This window comes from Acanthaster planci, linkage group LG11 (assembly GCF_054643075.1).
Source record: "Acanthaster planci isolate LZ-2023a linkage group LG11, COTS_SCS, whole genome shotgun sequence".
In the NCBI taxonomy this organism is placed as follows: Eukaryota; Metazoa; Echinodermata; class Asteroidea; order Valvatida; family Acanthasteridae; genus Acanthaster; species Acanthaster planci.
The window spans coordinates 16,286,753-16,307,437 of NC_141787.1; the positions used below are offsets into that span (position 1 = coordinate 16,286,753).

Below are 20,685 nucleotides of genomic sequence, written 5' to 3' on the forward strand. Positions count from 1 at the left end.
GCTATATTTTACAGTATAAATTTGTGCTTATTCAAAAGCATTTTTAATGTTAAATACAAATTCAGTTTGGGTGCTTTTTATTTTTTTTTTTAAGGGTTAGCACAGATTTGATTGTCATCAAAGTGCCTACATAATTCCTCTGATACTGTATAGTGTGTGGTGTACAACTTGTTTACTTGTTCATCAAAATTATTTCTCCATGTCTACCGATTCCCCTCCAGGTTTTTAATGTGAACGTGGAAAGTTTTTTTCAAGGATGGAGAAAGATGTTTCACATTCTTCTTTCCTCGACTCAAGGCATGTGACAAAAATGTAAACAAAGGAAACAGTGAACCAAAAAAATAGAGAGAAATATTTTCTCCTTGTTGAAGAAAGCTCAGTCACTACGGTATGAAGTTTTTAAAAATAGCCCAGCTAATTCCATTGCTGACGTCAATTGATGCGTTTAGCATAAGACCTCCCATGGGGAGACTGATACCAGACCACAGGAGTGCTATGTATGTGGCCACTCTGTTGATACATATACGTTGGCCGTACTGACAAATCACTTGTAGCTTGACAGTAGGTTGTTCTGTATATTTACTATTAGCGTTTATTATGTCATTAATAGGTATCATGGGGCTAAAGTTGATGAGTTTTATAAGAGCAAGCAAGACTGCTAATGATGAGGGGAAATATAATGGAAATATCTAGGAATGAAATATGAAGCAGGATGGCTGGACAACTGTAAAAACGTTGATGCCCTCTTTTTCCCTCCTCTATAGAGAGTTAATTAAATAAAGCTTTGAGATATTCAGGGTTTGACTGAAAATATTCAGTCTCTGTTGCTGCCATTTTGTCCAGGATATGCTGTAGCGTTGTATGTCCTCAGTGCCAAAGGATTATTACAGTTTACCCGAGATTTGTCCAATTTATTTACTGTTGACTTTTAACTTAAAGTTACCAAAGTTACTTGGAGTTTCCATCCCTAGCACTAGTTGGTGTACATTATGCAGGTGCATGCATTTCTCATCATGCAGCATTGAATATTTCAGCTGAAAGGTTTGCCGTCCCCTGTGGCATAAACAGAGGCACTGTATCATTTGTGTAGGAGCCATTTCTTCATCAGCTTTCAAATTTTGCTGGAAGTGGGAAGAGTTTGTCATGATATAAAACATGATTTGTAGTATTCACCTGTGATGGATTGTTTGCAGCTGTTGACGTTAACAGACCGTGACATTGTGACTGGGTCTTCTAAATCAAGATGAATTGTGACATCTCACTTTCGTCATGCTTAATTCATGAAGATTAAGCCCTTGATCAGATAAGTGTGGACTTCTTCATACATCAGCATCCGAACAAGTATATGGTTATATTTTTAGTTTTGTTTTTGGATTCTGGTCTGAATTCTGGTCACATGGCTGTAGATCCAGTCTTTTTTTCATAGCACAGTACTGTGTATTCTAATCTGGTGTAGCAACTTTTTAATATTACTCCTTTTTATTTATTTTTTAGTTTTTTAGTTTTTTTGAAGTTGGAGTAATGCACTTGTTTATGAACATATCCACTTTCACATACACTACATGAATATAAATATAATTAATTCTGAGCACGCTTGTTACACACTGTTCCCAGTTAAACTTGAGACTGACTATCATAGCACATAGCAACCAATAACATCCCTTGCGTGTATTACAGAAAGAATACAAATTATTAAGGGCAACCCACATGGGACCTTGGTTCAAATGAATGTCCGAGCTTATCGTTCCACATTGAAAACCTGATTACTCTACAGAGGCATATAATGCTCTTGTTAACAGTTCTCTGTGGACTGAAAACCCTGTTGAAACCTCATTTCCTACTCGCTAACGACAGCCGGCCGGTGTATTGTCAGGAAAGATGATTCCCTCTCTCTCCCCTTCCCTTGGCTGTTAAAGGAAGGAGGAAAAAAAGTAAAAGAAAAAAAAGTAAGCAAAGAGAAGAAAGAGAGAAATGTTTTGTAGAGCCGGATATTCCTTCATATTGGTTGGGTGGCATTTGCCTTGTGGCAGGACCATTGTCTCTGGCTCTCGTGAAATCTTAAGACCCATGATGCATTACGATTCAATTTGAATGAAATATGTTGCAACACTAGATTAGTGAATGGTGTCTGAGGCATAATAACTTTCCAAACAGTAAAGTTTTGTTTTTTTTATCTTTTATTGTTATTTTTCTTTGTAGACACGTGCAGATGTTTTAGAGCATGTTCAAGTTTAAGGTTTACAATTTAGGGGCTGATTTGAATAGATCGCTCAAAGACATGAGCTGCATTTCATTCAATTAACAAGTTTTTCCAACATGGGTAATCTTTTTTGTATGGAACCCTGTCCACTTTGAGTAGAAGCACCCCCCTCACCAGTTAAAAGAGCCAGGTTGGTTGGGATTACTCATTTGTTAGTGGTGATGTGACCATAACGTGTGCCTTTACTAGTCTTTGGTGAACCAACGGAGTTCAGTTTAGACCAATGGAGCCTCCATTTCTAAGAAAATGGCACCCTGTCTTGGTCCAGCTTAAGGTCCATATGCAATGGAAATAGTTTGTCAGCACTGTTAAGTACACGCAAAAAGTCTAAATGAATGTCTTTCAAATCTTTTAGTGCAGAAATTCTCTTCTGGTGATTCATGCTTGATGGCCCTTGTAGACTACATTGAACTGAAACTTTTAAATAATTTGATTGTACGATTGGCCATTAGAATCCTGACATTACTGTTCGATATTGGCTGAGTTTGTGCGGCATAAATGTGCATATATCTTTAGATTGGGTATTCTGCGAGTACTTATGGAGAAAACAAGTTTACATGTATATTTGTCATGAATGAACATATGTGCATGCACTAGTGTGTCATACATGTACATTGTAAATTACAGCTGTGATTGGTCAAAAGGTCAGGGGTGGGGCTTAATGAATCTGTTTGTTCATAACCAATTTACATTCACTGTGTCATCTGTGACCATAAAAAATTGCCTGTTTCTTTTTGATATATGTACATGAATAAATGTACTCAATTTTCAGTGGAATGATTATAATTGGGGAGGAGATTACAATTGTGATGTTCCTCGGGGCTTATTTTTCCTAGATTCTTTATTGTTAGGAAACATTTGGTGTCGTTCTGTAGTCGCCAGAGGACTAGAAGTTTGAAGTGTGCCCGAGTTACATTTAGCCAGTACATGTACAGGTGTACCTCTCCTTGTTGAGATCAGAATAGCTCTCTCCACAATCCTTCACTCAGCCTCTCCAATAAAAAGTTACCCTCTGCACTGGTGGACAGGTTACATTACCTCTTTGCTCGCAAACCAATACTGGATTGATTCAGAGGAGAATTTGCATCTAATTATAATTGGAGATTTGGTTGGACTCTGAAACACCAGGGATGTAATTTCAGTTTCGTTGACATGAGAACAGCTCCTTGGAATCTTATCAGGCTTGTAAAGTAGCAACAGTAAAAATGGAAGTTCTGGTGGACGTTTGTAAACATTTATATCAAGAGAATTCAAAATACTCCAAGATGGATGGCTTTTATGCGTGAGAAATTGTTCCAAAATGTTTTATTTTGGTATGATCCAGTTGATTTCACCTGTTCGTTACACACCTTGGGGACTGACACCATACCAGGAGATATTAGCTTCATAAACAGAGAGGCTGTTGGGTTAATAGGGATGACGTGGGGACTTGGCATTTGAATGAAGTCATAAAATGTTGCCCCAGACCAAGCCCTGGTAAAAAGGCCTGAGGATGGTTTATATTAACTCTAAATCCCAGTTTTTATAAATAAATGGGTCAGTTAATGTAAATGTGTCAGTCCCTTTTCACCTCACTTTGAAGGGTTTTAAGATAATGGTATTTTGAGGACAGTTCTACACTTCTGAAAAATTAGCCATGGTAGAACATTGTTGGTTATCTGTAATCAGAAATTAACCAACAACTTGGCCTGTGTAACCCAGATATTTGTGTTTCTAAAAAACTTAATTGGCTTTGACACCAACTTGAGCTTCTCAAAACCTTGAAACTGTTTGTAGATTGACAGTCACTGGAAAGCCTTGTCTTTTAGAGTACAACAAAGCTTTTAAAAACCTGTATTTAAATTGAAACATGATGGTTTCTGGTCCTCGGAATATTGGAATATGAGAGAAGAAATCCTGTGATCTTAAGAATATCATGTACATGTAGTTATTAATGGCTTTTTACTTGGAATGATTAGAGTGAGGATTTACGAATATTACTTTGTTACCTCTTTAGTGATTTCAAAGAACAAGACGCAGAGTATTTAAGCAAATAAAAGGTGCAGATGTCATCCAGATTCTGCAAGGGACTGGTATATGTAAATGTATATCAAAGGCAATCATTTTGACTGGCTACTAGGCAACCAATTAAGCCTAATCCAGAGTTATGCCTCTGTCTGTTTTCGTTAGTCTTTGCAGTCGCTCCCAACAAGCTCTGTTGTGACACGGAGGACTATTTATAGACCGAGCAGACAACCACATGACCTGGTTCATAATTGTTTGGTAAATGATCATTTCAGCATTGCCACAACTGTGTTAGGGGTATCACTTACATTGTAGGTCCTGGTCAGGATCAAGTTGTTCCCACCAGCTGATTGGTGTACCAAATGTCTGGAAATGTCAGCCTGCGATTTGTTAAAGGTTGGATTTAAAAATAGCTTGGCTGGCCTATTTGCCCACATTGGTGAACATGTGTAGTTTGGGTATGCTTGATTAAATGGAACGAAATTGTTCTGTTAGTCATTGTATCAGTCTTTGAGAATTATCAGTGGTAGAAACAAGGCTGAATTCTCTAGCTCTAGTAAAAAGTTACATGTATGAAAGTTACTTTATCAAAGTAGTTTTGTCTGTTTCTAGCAAATCATTGAGATTTTGTGGTTTTGAAGTGTTTAGGTCTCTGTTAATGTCATTAAGGCAATTCCAGAAATTAGGGGTCCATTTTGATTTTGTAAGTTTAGAACACATTTTCTTATTTCCAAGAGTGATAAATTAATGCGAATTACCTGCCAAACAAATAGTAATAGTTTGAAATCAATTCCAGTGATATTTCCATGTCAAATAACAAAGGTCAGATGTAACAGGGACGAGAAAATGTCACACTTTTGGAGCCCTAATTTCTGGAATTACCCATTAGTGATTTACATGTAAAGTGTCTGTTTCAGCATGTAAAACTTTGACATTCTGTCTGGCACTTTTATACAGCTCCCATCTCCAGAACTTATAAACTTGCCCAAAGAAATCAGCCATTAATTGTTTTGTTTTCCAACATATTTTGGGATGTGGAATCAAACATTTTGTGATAGTGACAAAGGGAAAGTATCATCTGAAATTTCAAAGCTTAAACAAGCAACATACTTGAGGTTGCCGTGCAGGACGAATTTTGATAGTTCATTAAATTCTGCCCTCCAAGCTTTGAAAACTTTGCTGATGGTAATTTATGCAGAAAGCTCATCTTTCCCAAGTTTATTTGAAGTGCTTGCATGTACATCTCTGGGTGTTGTACAGATGATCTTGAGGCATGTTGAAGTGGGCAGCATCTCTGTGTTTCAATAAAATCGCCTCTCTTATCAAAGTAAACAGCCTCTACTGCATAATTTTATGGCAGAGGCATACTTTTAATCACTGATGAGGAAACAGCATTAAACATTCATAGCCAATTGTGCCATGAGCATACTTGATCAACTAATTGAAATGGGGGAGGGGGGTTGTTGTTCAGTCACTATCTGTATATCTAAGAGGTTGGATTAGGATTAAAAGATGCCCTGTTTGTAGTTTCTTTGTTTGCATGGCTGTCCCAGGTTTGTCTTGCACTTTGCTCTTGGATCGCAGTGTTAAATGAAAGTTCCTGTATGAAAACAGCATTGATTTCATCAGAGTTTGTTGCTCTTCAAATAGGACTGAGTCAGTTCGAATAATTCATTATTTGAATATTCAACCTTCATTTTGATCTAATATCTGAATATTCGGTTGCACCGACTGGCAGATTGTTGATAAACAAACCATGACCAAAATCAGTTGCAATAACATACACAATTGTATATTATGATCAATATAATAGCTTCTCACATCTAGGAGTGTCTCCAGCCACGATTTAGCAAAATTGAAGTGATGAACAAGACCTCTTGCCCTGTTGAAAATTTCTATTCCTTTTAAATTGTTTAATGCATTTTTTAAACTGTTGTAAGATTCCTGACGCTTTTCATTCGAATCTGCTTAAAACAAGCCTCCATAGTGCAATTTTTCTCATTTAAAACAAAAGAAACATTTCCCCTCCTTTTCATGAATTTTGCATTTAAATATTCAAATTTGATAAATAGTATTCGAATATTCGACAGTCAATCAAATATTCGGATATTCGGCACAGCCTTATGTGGTCCACACATCACCAGGGTTGCTTGAGAACTAACAGCACATTTCCTGACATTTCCTTCATGAGAAGGAATGAAGTCACAGGGATATAGAACCTTGGAAATCCTTACCTGCATTTAGTTTTGTGGATACAATTTTTTGAGAGGATTGTCAGTTTTAATTGCTCTACGCGCAACTGTTTGATGGCGCTGTAAGGTTCCACATACCAGCCCGTAGTACTGTTGGTCAGACCTTATGTGAAAATGACACATAGGGAACAAAGTTCAAGTTTCCATCATTGACTTCAGGGGTTGAAAGAGGGGTCAACATCCCCCGACACCAATAAGAAAATTTTTTATATGAAATGACATTGTTATAACAAAGAACAAATTGTGTATTGTGGGGGTTATTAACAATGTCATGTTTTATGCATTGCCTATTTTCAGCCTGTCCAGATCAGTCAATCACAAACAACGTGAGGAGCTTAACCTTTCCCTCCCCTCTCCCCCGAAAAATTCCACGATCTGCCCCCACACTGACAAATGTTTGTACTGCAGGAGTGATCAGCCAACGTGAACATTGGCATAAGGAAGTACTAGAAATTGAGGTAGTGGTCCAAATGTTTGTCTGAATTTCTCCGAGAATCACACCCTCAAGTGGATGCCCTCACCTGATAAGAAGACTTCACATTTTTACTGGTGAAAGGCCTTGTCAGTTGGTGACACAGTCTGTCTGTGTGGATGTGACATGATTTAGATTCCAAGTCATGCACACCTCTTACCCATTGCATTGTTTCATTTATTCAAGCATTGTTATCACTGGCTGAAACAGAATTATAAAGCACCCTTACTTAGCCTTTTGATGAACTGAAAGGCTTTTTTTTTCATGAACTACATGTATGCATCGGGCTGAAGACCTCCATGCATAATTAACTGTTTTTTTTTCTTGCGGTAATTCATAGTAAATGACTCTTGCGAATTTCAATCCGAAAGGAGCAATTCCAGAAAGCTTTGACCATGAATGAAGATGATCGTTATCAAGTACCATCCCATGGAAGCCCATGATTGTAATTGTGACTCAGTTGAAGTGAGGATAATCCTTGAATTTGACTGCTCTGAAGGGACTCAAGGTATACTGTACACTGTAACAGATTTTCTGACGCTGCAAACTATAATTTACTCTACAACTGTGAATCTGTATGATCACACCTGCAAGCAGATTTGTTTCAGGGAATTTACATGTAGATTGACTCCCTCACTCTGCCCTCATGTTGTCCAAAGTCGGACAAAAATGTGGATTATAAGAACTTACACTTCAGCTGTGAATTAATTTGTGAATTTGTAACGGTAGATGGCTTGGCTTGCTTTTTTCATTTCATTGACTGTGGAAAAGAGTTTCTTCTGCACCTCCAGAAAAAAATTAGAAGACGAGTAAGTTTTTCATTTTCCTGAAGATGCACCCGCATTGCCCGTTGTCAACCCAGATTGAATGTATTAGAGATACCATAGGACCTGTGCGAACAAAGTGCAAAGTGTGACTCAGTGTAACGTGCATATATACATGTATGCCTACATTTTTTCAATTTGATCAGCCACATAGGAAGTACTTGGTTGTATAGATTGATTCATTCATTTGAAGGACAGTGCTTTATTAGTGAGTAGTTGTCCCTTGATTTCTTAGGTGAGCATTTATGAATTATTCATACCGGTTCAATACTTTAAGGTTTGGTTCATCAACTGGCAAATAGGAATGCCCTAACAGGGGTGTGTTATGCAGATCAGTGGGCTCGGTCCAGGGCTTTGCACAAACCGTGCCTACCCAAGAGAGGTAGATGCTGTCACGTACATCCGTTCATTGCATGTTAAAATCCAATAACCATGACGATGCAGCGTGCATGCATACATGAACACTGGCGCTAGTCACTGGGTTAGCGTCTCGTGTGCCTGCTACAAGTATTTAGATGTGGTCGCAGAAGCATGATGGAGGAGAATAGGCAAATTGGGAGCAATGGCATTTCGCCAACCATGGAGGAGGAAGAAGATGAGATGGGTAAGTCTCAGTTGCCGGGGAGGATGCGTTGTCAGGGATGATACTTTGTGGACTGTTATGTTTACTGCATCTTCCTGCATCGAGAGACCCTTTGTTCTTTTCTGTTGTGATGCTTGCAATCTGTGATGAAATTTTATTTGAAAATTGCAGATTGATTCAGCTCCATTGTTCAACTAATAGGCATCATAGACTGTTTCTTTTGTCATAATCTCCTTACTTTGAAAAAGCACTTTGTTATGGTGCTGTTATTTTCACTGTTGGTGAGGAGGTTAGAACTGAATTTCTGAAAGACTCAAATGTGCTCTCTTGTGACCTAATGTGGATGCACTTTCTGCAATTTCCTCATTTAACAAGAATCTTTGGCCGTGTCCAAAACGGGCTTCCAGAGCTACGGCTAGGTCTATTGTCTACGCGTCTCCACGCATTTCTAATGGAGTGAAGACCTAGACCTAGCTCTAGACAAGAGATTTGGATGCAGCCTTAGTAATGTTTCCAATTGTAATTTTCACATTTCATGATGAAGAGGAGCTAGAAATCTTGAATGATGTTTTGGTTCTGTATGTCTGTGCTCTCAAATACATCAATATAGCCAGGTCTTCTTTGAAATGATCGTAACAAACTTTGCATGATCTAAGAGCAATTTATTTGTGAATGGGAAACAGTAATTTTTGGCGTAATTGGTTTATCTAGTTGAGCTTGATATTGGGGGATTTTCTAGAGGAATTTCTGTTCTTTTGACCATGTGTAATGTTGAAATGGATAGAATACTTATATGCTTTATAATTTGAAGCCACAAGTTTTTGTTTTGGAAAAACATCTCTTAGAATGAAAACAACCCCCGGAAAAAAATTAACTTCATTAACTTTGCTCATGTTCTGTATGGATACAGGAAAAACTTGAGATGAAATTGTTGTCTTCTAAATATTGAGTGGAAACTATACTCTCATAGTCTCTTTCAATGTGACTCTTATGGTGATTAATGTTCCACAGGGTGCAGGTTGAATTCTTGATGGCGGTCCACTTGGAAGAATTGCCTTTTGCATTATATACGGATGAAATACATATCCTGTTCAATTTGTTTTGAAATCAACCGGTTTGGTGCAGATGCAGCTGCTGTTCAGCTAGTCTGTATAATTACAGCCGAGCGTTATCGCTCATGAAAGACAAAACAAAAATCATCGTAGAGTCTGCCTGAGGAAAAAGTCTGCCGCTTGATTGAAAAAATAACTCACGTCCTGCGCCAGCTTGATCAAATGATGGTTTAATTAATGGTGACGCAGAGCGCCTTTTCACAAGAGGGTTAAGAGTGACTTGGGTGCATATATTTGCAACTAACGTTGAACCGTGAATCTCTTGAGGATCAAGTGGGTTATAATTGATTGGTTGGAGAGTCAATTTGTGTCGTGGCATAACTTCTTAAGAAGATGGAAACCAGTGCTTGTGCATGAAAAGTTGAGAAGAGGAAGATTGCTTTAAGCAGAGAGCTAGGACACTAGCTCTGACACACCTGCTGTCTAGTGTTATCATATCTACACAGGATTGTGCTAGAGTGAATTGTCACAAGTTGGTTTTTATTATGACACCCTGACACGTCTGACACAGTGTATTCTATTATTTGTCACCAGGTAAGATTTTTGCAAAGTGGCAACTCCATCAGTGGGGACATTCTGTTGCATTTTGTCCATCAAGAGGAAGAATAAATAACCATGTTTTTAAAAGCTGGTTGTTTCAGGCAGCTTCACACATCACCTTTCAAGTTTGGGGGTATTTAACCCTAACAGTCCTCAGTCCCCCAACAGGTGAAGGATTGAGGACTGTTAGGGTTAAGGCAGGTGTCTGTTAAAATCCTGAGGATGAGGAATAATGAAGGTTTTTTTTTTTACATTTTCTCTACATACATTGACTTGTGTCTTCAGTAAAAATTGGTTCCTTTTGTCTCTTAATCATCAGGTTTTTTTAATTGTAGAGAGGGCTTCATAAAAATGTGCTCTTCACATTGAAAGTAGATTTAAAGAGCACCTCTAAGGAGAACATTTCTTCTCTGACTTTATCTGTTCAAGAAATATAGAAGCATTCAAATCAAATACAGTGTCATTTGTTTTCAGAGGTCAACTATAACAAGCTAAACAATGGTTACATGCATTGTTCGGCATGAACGAGGGATTATCCACTACAAACACAGGGTGAGGGTTCCCCTCAGTTTCTCTGTTTTCTCGTCATTGATGCAATGTACGTTTAGAATTTGCATCTTGGCATAAACAGAAAAAAAACTTTTAGCTTGTTATAGTTGATCTCTGAAGACAAATTATACTGCATTCGATTTGGATGCTTCCATATTTATTTGAAGAGATAAAATCAGAGAAAACGTGTTCCTTAGACGTGTTTTTAAAACTCTTATGTGTCTCCCCGTTTTAATTTTGTTACAGACTCAGGTTCTGAAGATTGAACATTCTTGTGGCTAAATCATCCCCAAGATGGTCAATTTATCAGTGTGAATTCTTAATACAAATCTTCCTCTTCTCTTTTTCTCATTTGCCATGCAGGAGATAATGGGCTTGGAATCTGCGTCTATTTGCTGATGTTCTTTTCCTACTTTATTGTTCTCTTCACACTCCCTGTGTCACTATTCTTCTGTCTGAAGGTACGACCTAACCAAGGAATCTTCCAGATGAAATATGTCATTATTACAATCATTATTATTAAGTATTTCTGATATTGAAACCAAGGATTCCTCTGAAGTATCCTGCTCATTAGCCTGAAGAAAGCTGTAGAGAGGTACTTTGCATTATTTATACATGTTACCCTCGTTCAGGGGTGCAGTTAAATGTTGCATGCACATTACTCTCGGATCACATCAGTCAAAGGGAAAAAATGTTTCCCTTCTATCAAATTCACCTGTATTATGAACCTGCCTTTACTCTGTGATTCAAGCATTCTGCACCACACGTATACTCGTGCTAACAAGTCAGTTACACTGAAATGCAGTTGTTGTATAGTCGTCAATCTATTTGCATAAATTGGACATCAGTATGTGAGTCGTGCTTCTTATCAAGATCTTATTCCATACTCGTACATAATTCTGTAATGTGATCTTTGATATCACTCATGTGTGAAACTGTTAATGCACTAACCTTACATACCTACCAGTAGTGTGTACTCGTGAGCAAAATATGTTCAAATGATGCAGGAGTGGAAGACGTTCTGTGGACTTACCCACGTCCATAAGACACTTCCCTTTCTCTGAAAAAGAGTTGTAGAGGCATCTTGGAGTTCGGGTTATCCATGGTAAAAGGAAAAACAGTTAAGGAAAGAAATCCAGCTGAAATTGTGTTCACAGTTCGAGAATATTGAGTATTTTCACCGAGTTTCCTTTAACTGCGCAAAGAGAGAGAAATGTCCAATCTGGCTTTGTAAAGTAAATATGGTCGTGTCGAAAATAAAAGTCTTGTACTTTTGTATTTATAGTCACAAATGGATATATCGCAGTCATCAGTGTTTATTATACATGTGCATCAAACAATATAAAAGAGTCCCCAAATTCTAAGCTCATTTTCCATTGATAAATCGTTTGGGGGAGGGTAATGCAGTCAGTCAATCAGAAGATGTTCCTGAAGTAGACATGCTCGTGGTATTTAGAAAATGTGATTTGGAAGAGTACCAAACCATAGCTGCTGTTTAAAAGAAAATTTGTAGTGTACTTTCAGTTTGTTATCGTACACGCTGCAGATAAACACTGGTTTACGTTCAGCCATTTGACGTCAGAGACATGCACTCTTGGCGTGGTTCAGATATCGATCCAAATTTATACATTGACAGTACTGTGTGACGCGATGAAACTACATGATACAAAATGCCAGTGCTTTGGTTCTTCAGACACCTACTCCCTCCCCCCCTGGGGTTAAAGGGCAAAATCCCTCGGCCCGTGCTGCACTCTCGGATGAATACAAAATGGCAGTCCTGACGCTAACAAACCATGCTGATTGTATTCTGCCTGTCGGCCAAGTTGTGGAGACCCGGCCCTTGCAGACTGCAGCCAATTTCACGACCCGGTGGTTAAGCGTTTGGTTTATTGGATTGTATGTCTGCAGATATCGCCATCCCATCGGGATTTTGGATGCGGTCAAATCACAGCAGGATTGTGGGATGGGTAATGAGGCAAAATGAACCAGAGAGCCCTGATGACATGTCTAGTTTGAAATGACCAGTGCCCCGTCTCAACTTGAGACTAAACAAATCACAGTCACAGTCTAGCTTCACTATGCTTTGTTCACTACCCCTACCAACCCAACCCCTCCCACCAAAAAAATCTTTGCACTGTTATTCTTATTTGAAGTATTAACATTTAATAGTTATTTTCGCTTTGCAAACACATCAGTCATATATCCAGAGAGTAATATCTACTAAACTTATTTGCATCGCTGAAACAAGCCCCAATCTTTGGATGAGTTCAGAAACACAGTTAGGACTAGGCTTCTACAACCCATGAATAACCTTTACTCTTTTCACAAAGGACAAATATAATGCACATAACAACATATCTCAACTACAGAATCATAATGATTAAAAAAAATACACACAAATTACTGTCTGGCACTTAGCCACTAGCATGTTTTCCCTCCCAGAAAATACATTGTATTTCATTTATGACTAGAAATTTTCTGTCCACAGCAAAATATTCCACACTTGAGCAGGTTTGTCTGCATGCGATGTGTTACCTACCAATACATGTACATGTAATTTTTCAAAGTTGTCGCCGATCAATCTATGATGCTGAGTCGTGACTATCGTGCACACCCGGGTATTTTACCGCAGCCAACTTAATTAACTTGACAACGGTCCCTCCCTAATAGTGACTATTGTCCCTTGTTGTTCTACCATAGCTGACCTCAGACTGATGCACCTGTCATGTTTGTCTGGTTGGAGCACTGGCATGACAAGAATCTTGACTCCACTCCATACAGGGTTCCCACGGCCTGGAAAACTCATGAAAAAGTCACGGAAATGTGTTTTCGTTTTCCAGGCCTGGAAAAGTCATGGAATTTTGTAGAAATGACTAGAGACATGGAAAAGTCATTTTTAAACCACAGTGTGTGGTTTCTATTACCAGATATAAGTGCATAAAATGTGTGATTTTATTCACAACTTGAAAAGTCCAGATAGTCCAAGAAATTGCATTATTGGGTCATGGATTTCCATAACTTGGTTTTGGAAAAGTCATGGAATTTATTTGTCCTTTAAGTTGCAGTAACCATGCCATACTGGTGTCTGTCTAGCCAGCTGAAATCCCTGTTTTCCTTGAGTAGTGGAATACATGTAAACAGTAATTCAACAACGAGTGCTATCTGTTTTTTCACCCATACAAACCTGATTAATGCCATGGGGGGGAGATGGTGAGGCAATTGGCCTAAATTGCAGAAATTTTTAGAGTTTTTTAAATGCATAAATTCACCAACACTTTGGCAATCAAATTGGAACAGTTTTGGTGGGAACAAATAAAAATCTAAAAGGTTTATCATTATTTTTTTGACTTAAGCATCATTACATTTATGTCTGTTGTACAACACAAATACTGAATTCAAATCTAGAGTTAAAAAGGTTCCTGTATTAAAGTTAACTTTAATAGAACTTGCTTAGTTGAACTTGGTTTTTATTTCTCAGTACTTCTGAAAATTTGTGGGAAAATTCATAAGCTTGCTTTGCTGGGAATCCAACCCATGATCCGTGTTTACCAGGACAGGCATCATCACAATTCAAAGCTTGCAGAGTCAGAATGGCAAAGTTTGTTTTTTTCTTTTCTTTCTTTCCATTTCATGTTTAATTTGCAAGTTAAATTTGAAAGTTGATTTATTTTGTCCTCAAGGTTGTTGCCGAGTATGAGCGAGCTGTTATATTCCGCATGGGTCGTCTGTTGCCGGGTGGTGCCAAAGGACCTGGTATATTCTTCATACTTCCCTGTATTGATAACTATGTCAAAGTGGACTTGAGAACAATATCATTTGATGTTCCCCCTCAAGAGGTAAATATAACATTGTTGACTGGCACTATGGCATAGGATGATAGTTAATGTTTTACATGGTTTGTCAGCTGTTTAGTGTTGCACTGTATAATCCTCTGCTGTCATTCTTCCTTATAATGAATGTTTCAAAGTGGATTTCAGAATAATGCTCTCCAGTGTTCTCTGTCAAGAACTAAGTGCACAGATATTAGAGCCACTGTTTCTTGGTAGTACATGTACATTGTAGTTGGAAAATAAGATTTTTGTCTGCATGGCTTTTTTTGGTGATGAAAGAAGCTGAAACTCTTTTCATTCTTCGTTGTACTAATGGGAAAACGAAATCGTCATAATCTCGAAGAGGCTAAGGTATGTGGTTATTGACTGGCAATATGACTTGGCACAGTGGATGAAAAATTCAAAATTTACCGGTACTTTTAACATGATTGTGGATATTTGTTAAAAATAATTCTAAACCTACCATAATTTTTGTACCTGGGTAAAGAAGAAATTTCACGTTCTGTTTTCCACTCTCAGATTCTGTCCAAAGACAGTGTAACCGTTGCCGTGGATGCGGTTGTCTACTATAGAGTTTACAATCCCACAATCTCTATCACCAATGTGGAAGACGCACAACGATCCACTAGGCTGCTAGCCGCTACAACGCTAAGGAACGTCCTGGGGACTAAGACACTGGGAGAGATGTTGATCGATCGAGACATCATCAGCAGCCAGATGCAGTCCGTCCTGGATGAAGCTACAGACCCTTGGGGGGTCAAGGTGGAACGAGTTGAGATGTGAGTTGAGCATTTAAGAGGAATTAGACAAGTGGGTGAGGAGATGACGTATGAGTTGAAGTGGTGTTTCTGCTTGCTGAATGACGGGACATGGAATGGGAATGCAGACAGTCAGGAACTGTGTAGTTTTTAGTTCGGGTTTGTGAAGTCTGAGCATTTCACAAGTCTGTAGTTTACTCATGAGCATCGTGGGGGAAGGGGACAACGGGTGTTTCCCCCCCCCATCCACACCAGACAAAATTTTAAAAGAAAAAAAACAAGCAAAAAAAAGTTGAACGGGGACAAAGATTACCAATTTGCTTGGGGAAAAAACTAAAAATGTTCCCCTCTTTGTTGTTAATTGTTTATCATTTTTTAGGTGATGAGAGTTCTTCCCTCTCCCCCAAAATGGAAAAGTCCAAATAATGATAAAAAATTGAAATACAAAAAGGAAAAGAAAAGAAATTTTTGAAAAAATGAAAAAGAAAGGAAAAAAGAGGATTATCACCAAGTTGCTTGAAAATACGGAATTTACCCCACTTCTGCCGATGGTTTTGTCCGTTTATTGACAGATTGTTTCCTCCCCCCCAAAAAAGAACTCTGCCCCTTCACATCAACTCCAATGGTCTACCAGTAGCTCCCTCATCCAGAATCAAACACCATGCAGTAACCCAATGACACATTTTTGGACCCTGAAAGATTGATCCTCCAGGAAAGTTGACAGGAGTTACTGCCTCTACAAGCCTCTTACTCTCTGTGATCAGTACGCTGGATAATGAAGGTTACTACTGTGGCAAAAGTGCCTTGAAAGTTGGATCAAAGTCTTTTGTAAGAGAGTAATTACATAAACTGGTCTCATGTTTTTTTCCACTTACAGTAAGGATGTTCGCTTGCCAGTTCAGCTACAGAGAGCAATGGCAGCAGAGGCAGAGGCTGCGAGAGAGGCCAGAGCAAAGGTGGGTTTACGAACTGCGAACAATCTGTTTGTGACCAGATTATCTGCTCCGAGTGGAACAAAAGAGGGCATGTTTTTTGGTGCGCTATGAGGCACGCTAGTATATGCACGTTTGATGCGGAGCGCGCCAAGTTCGCGTAACTAATTCATTCTGGCATGTATGGTCTTTGCCTACACGCAGAACACGTGCAAGAACCTGCTTGTAACCACCTGTCTTTCTTTTGCTGATTGGGGGGCAATTCAGCTCTGGGCAGATTACTACTCTAAAAAAAATTGTTTGTCCAAGACACGAGCAACTGAACAAATTCATGAATAAGCACAAAAATTTGCCTGGCCTAAAAATCGGTCGTCAGACAGAATGTTTTGAGACATGCATTACTAGTTGGCTCAGCTTGGCTTTCCTTTGAGTAAATGTTAGCCAAATAATCTTGTTTTGTTTTGCACTCTATGAAATTGGCTCTTATAGAAGCCGGAAGATTTAACCTGTAATTTCTGTCTCTTTGTCTGTATCTGTGACAGGTTGTGGCTGCTGAGGGGGAACAGAATGCATCTCGGGCCCTCAAGGAAGCAGCTGATGTCTTGGCCGAATCCCCTTCTGCTCTCCAACTGAGGTATCTCCAGACCTTGAACACCATCTCGGCCGAGAAGAACTCCACCATTATCTTCCCACTCCCCATCGACTTGCTGACCGGATTTCTGGGGGCCGGTCGTCGGAAGTCAGCCTCCTCCCCGCTGGGGTCACAGCAGGGGTCGAGACCTGGCTCCAGACGGAAGAAGCGAGAGCTGGAAATTGATGAGGATTTAGACGGTGAACCCACGACAGTTTAGAGCATTCAAAGTTGAGACAGTTTAATCAAAGGTTGTTGTGTGTGACAGACTTTTCCACTACACAAACAGACCAGTGTAATGCAGTACGTATCTTTGTGGAAGACACAGTTTGGGCTGTTTCACAGATAGGATCATCTTTGCAAATTCTGAAGAAAATGCACTTGAATCGTACTTTTAACATACTGTTTGGGAACTCATTTGCATGACTTGTGCTGTTACAAATAGTCCGTTTGCGTCTGCTAAAACAAGTGACCTGTAGTGAGCATTTGGCCTGATCACTTCATTACAGTTTATGCATCTGATAGTTGGCCTTATTCACAAGGCAGCTATATTGAATTGAAAACAAGGTGAACTTTATTTTAGGAACCTGACAAGAAAAATGAAAGCAGTGACATAAATGTTCATTTCAACTTGATGGCAGTACACGTTGATGGATAAATTTAAATATGTGGTTAAATATATCGAACTGTTTTAAGCCACATTTTAAAAAAATGAAAATGAAGCCTGAAACCCAAAATAGTCTGGCACCACCCAATACTACGGATTAAGTTAAATAATATAAATTCAGGGAACATGATTATAAAATGGCTTCCCCATGAATAAGGTCTGTTGCTGTATTTTGCAAAGATGGTCACGCCCTCACCTTCTGTGATACCAGCTTTACCTAGGTGACAAATTGACATTTCTAACACCCTTGTTGCAATTGCAAGGGATTATATTCACTTCGATGATACAACTGTTGCCCGTTGATGAAGTATTTTAAGGATGAGATCATATTAATTTGGTCTTTAGTAGGAAGTGCTGACATTTTGTTTGTACTTACAGGATTTGGATTGTAAATGGTCAGTAGTTCTTTATTTCAGATTCAGTGACATCTATGTTTGGGCCTTAGGAATTTTTTTCTCCATTTAGTTTCTAAGATGAAAGTTGTGATTGATACTACAAAGGCATTATTTTCTGTCGGAGTTAAGAGAATTTTCTACATAATCGACTGACTTGGAAAATCATTGTTAAACAGGTAATCAATCAATTTAAGGTAAATTCCTTTCAGTAAAATAAGGACAGTTGAAGAATGTAAATAAAGTCTTTGGAGGCAAACCTAGAGTAAGATTCAATCTTTTGATTGATTTGGTAAACAGTGGAAACTGTAAAATGTTAGTGTTGGGACAAATTTTTAAAAAATTCTCCAAAAGGTTTTAATTTTACATTGTTCTTAAGAACAAGATGGGCGATACGGTTTTCAATACTTTGATTTAGTCACCATGGCTACTCTTTTGTACATTATACTATAGGTATATTACAAATATTCTATCAGTGTTTAGCTTATAGAGATAATATTGTACTTGTGTGCTATATCTGAAATATAATTCTGACACTCAAAGTATTTAAGCCTTTTATCATTTTTGAAAATTGAATGGTGATGAAATATGACTGGAGATTTTGACCTTGGGTAAAAAAAAGAAATGTTGAAATGAGAAAAGTGACTCCCGTAAGGGGCCAGTAAAGTGCCAACTACAAGTCCTGAATGTGGATTTTGCATTTACATGTTGTTTATGCTATTAATGCTGTTTATTCAATTGTATTCAATCACCAAACACACTGAATTACAAAAGTAATGACCAGCTTGACGATCAAAGTATTCGGCCAAATGCAAGCATTGGGCAAATTTAGGTCTGGACTTTTTTCCTGCCTGACTTGTGGACAAGCTCAGAGAAGTACTCAATAACTACCTGTTGGTTCTTTCTTTTCACCCCCAAAAAGGCACCCGAACAGAAATCCTTAACATGTCAACTTGTCTGCTCCTTTTTTGTGAAGTTTTTCCTGAAACAGACGACAAAGATGCTTTGTGTTTTCCTCAATGCATGGTCCTTTATTATATCAGCTTTTCTACCGTATTGTACTGTTTTTAAAATTCACCCACCACAGACTGAATTATTTAAAAGCATAGATTTAAGAGTTCATAAGGTTAGGGTAAAATGTTACCTTTAAGTTATTTTGTCGAACCTGAAAGAAGTTCAAACAGTCTCTGTGTAATCCTGCCAACTTAATTGCAAGCTTTTTATTGGGGAACATGTATATAAAAGTGTAAATACTTCTCTGTTTTACTTGTATGTGTTAATGAGCAGTGCTTATTCTTATCAGATCCACTTTAAAGCCATTTTAAATGCTACCTACTAGTTCTAATATTTATCATCATTCTTGAAATAGTTGTTTCCATTGGTCCTGCCCTATTTAAAACAAGCAAGCAATGTTAATTTATTTCTTGGGAAATATGAGATTTGGTTTGAGTTTAATTTTCGGCTATTTTTGTATGTTTCAACAATCCCAAAGCCTGTGTAAACTTAGCATAAATGAAGGTTTTTTGTTTGTTTTTGATTTTTTTTTCCATTTCTAGTTCAAATTCCACCTGCACTCGGGATTTTTGTTCGTCCTCATTGTGGTAGCCCTCAGCAAAAACCTTCTGACGTTGCCCCCTTTTACAAAAGTTCAAATTCCTGACTGACTTCCAAATCAAAGGACTCTTGGCTACTTTTGCTTGTGGTCCTGAAAATCAGTCATGAGGATCTGTGGATATATGCCACAGAATATATAACTGTCAAATATTAACTTACCTGCTAAAGACAGGTAATGTTTTGTTGCAAAATTAGAATCATACGTAACATATAGGCACTGTGTCTATAAAATTAAGTTCCCCTGCTGAAATCGTGTAGGCTCTGGGCTCTTAAAAGTTTTTGAGATATGGTATTAATTTTAGGATTTCCTATTTTTTAGGCTCCTTGTTGTGAAAAAAAGTCGAGCACTTCGTAACCGTAAAACCATCTAAAGAGACAATGTATGATTTGTTCCCCAACCTTTGGGAGCCATTTGGCAGCAATAAAAATACATAATAGTCACTTCCCTCAATTTTTTACTAGCATAACACTTATAAAACGGTGGATATAATATTTGCATAAAAATATAGCGCGTTCTACAAAGGAGATTTCTAGTACTTTTTTCTTAGTGCAATATTCACCATAGACAGTGCTTTTCTATTTATTATTCTCTATTTATTGATAAGATTATCTAAAAATGGCTACGACTATAAGGTGTATACGCAATGTTATAAAGTCTGTATTAAAGTTCTTAAAATCTATTTCGAAAATTTGTTATGACGAATCTTTTTGCATTTTGGCCATCTGTAACTAATACTTTCATCAATCTTATTGTGGCTTATTAATTCAGCGTTTTATCTGGATGAGTTTCATATGAACAGCCACGTGCCGGTACTCTCCTGTACAGGGTTAAAGGAATTTGAGAAGGTTTGGGAAGGTTATGCCTATCTCTGTATATCATACAATCAGTGAAAATGGTTAAACATCTTACTTTGTTCTAAATTAATTATAATTTTGAGAGGATGAAATACATTTTGAACATGTGGAAGCATTACTTTATTATCTTTACTGTCCCAGCTTCTTAATATTCAGAATTAATATAAAAGCCCAGTTTTCCAACCTGTTTGAAACCCGCAGAAATCACACTGTAAATATAATTTATACTGTATTTGTATGTAGAAATATAGAGATTTTAAGTTGACACAGTGGCTACAAATTGCAGTATACAGTGATAATGTAGTGAAACATGTTTTGTTAATTTTATCAAATAAATGTGTCAATGAAACTCCACTTTTTGATGAAGTAACACTTTATTTTAAGCTCAGAAATATTTTACCATATCTAAA

The 20,685-nt window shown here is 37.9% G+C and overlaps 1 protein-coding gene across 4 annotated transcripts in view; it reads left to right on the plus strand.

The window, feature by feature from the left end:
* The window catches only part of LOC110976309 (stomatin-4-like), a 49,579-nt gene extending 28,950 nt beyond the window's left edge, over positions 1–20,629 (plus strand). For 3 of the 4 annotated variants that reach the window (XM_022229463.2, XM_022229462.2, XM_022229464.2), the window contains 5 exons: positions 10,960–11,057; positions 14,277–14,432; positions 14,946–15,205; positions 16,062–16,140; positions 16,659–20,629. In XM_022229463.2, the coding sequence (XP_022085155.1) occupies positions 10,960–11,057; positions 14,277–14,432; positions 14,946–15,205; positions 16,062–16,140; positions 16,659–16,967 (902 nt within the window). In that variant the 3' untranslated portion in view covers positions 16,968–20,629. Of the gene's footprint in view, positions 1–8,024; positions 8,417–10,959; positions 11,058–14,276; positions 14,433–14,945; positions 15,206–16,061; positions 16,141–16,658 lie in introns of those variants that run through there. The other variant, XM_022229465.2, reaches the window with a different exon arrangement.
* Positions 20,630–20,685: the final 56 nt, after the last annotated feature.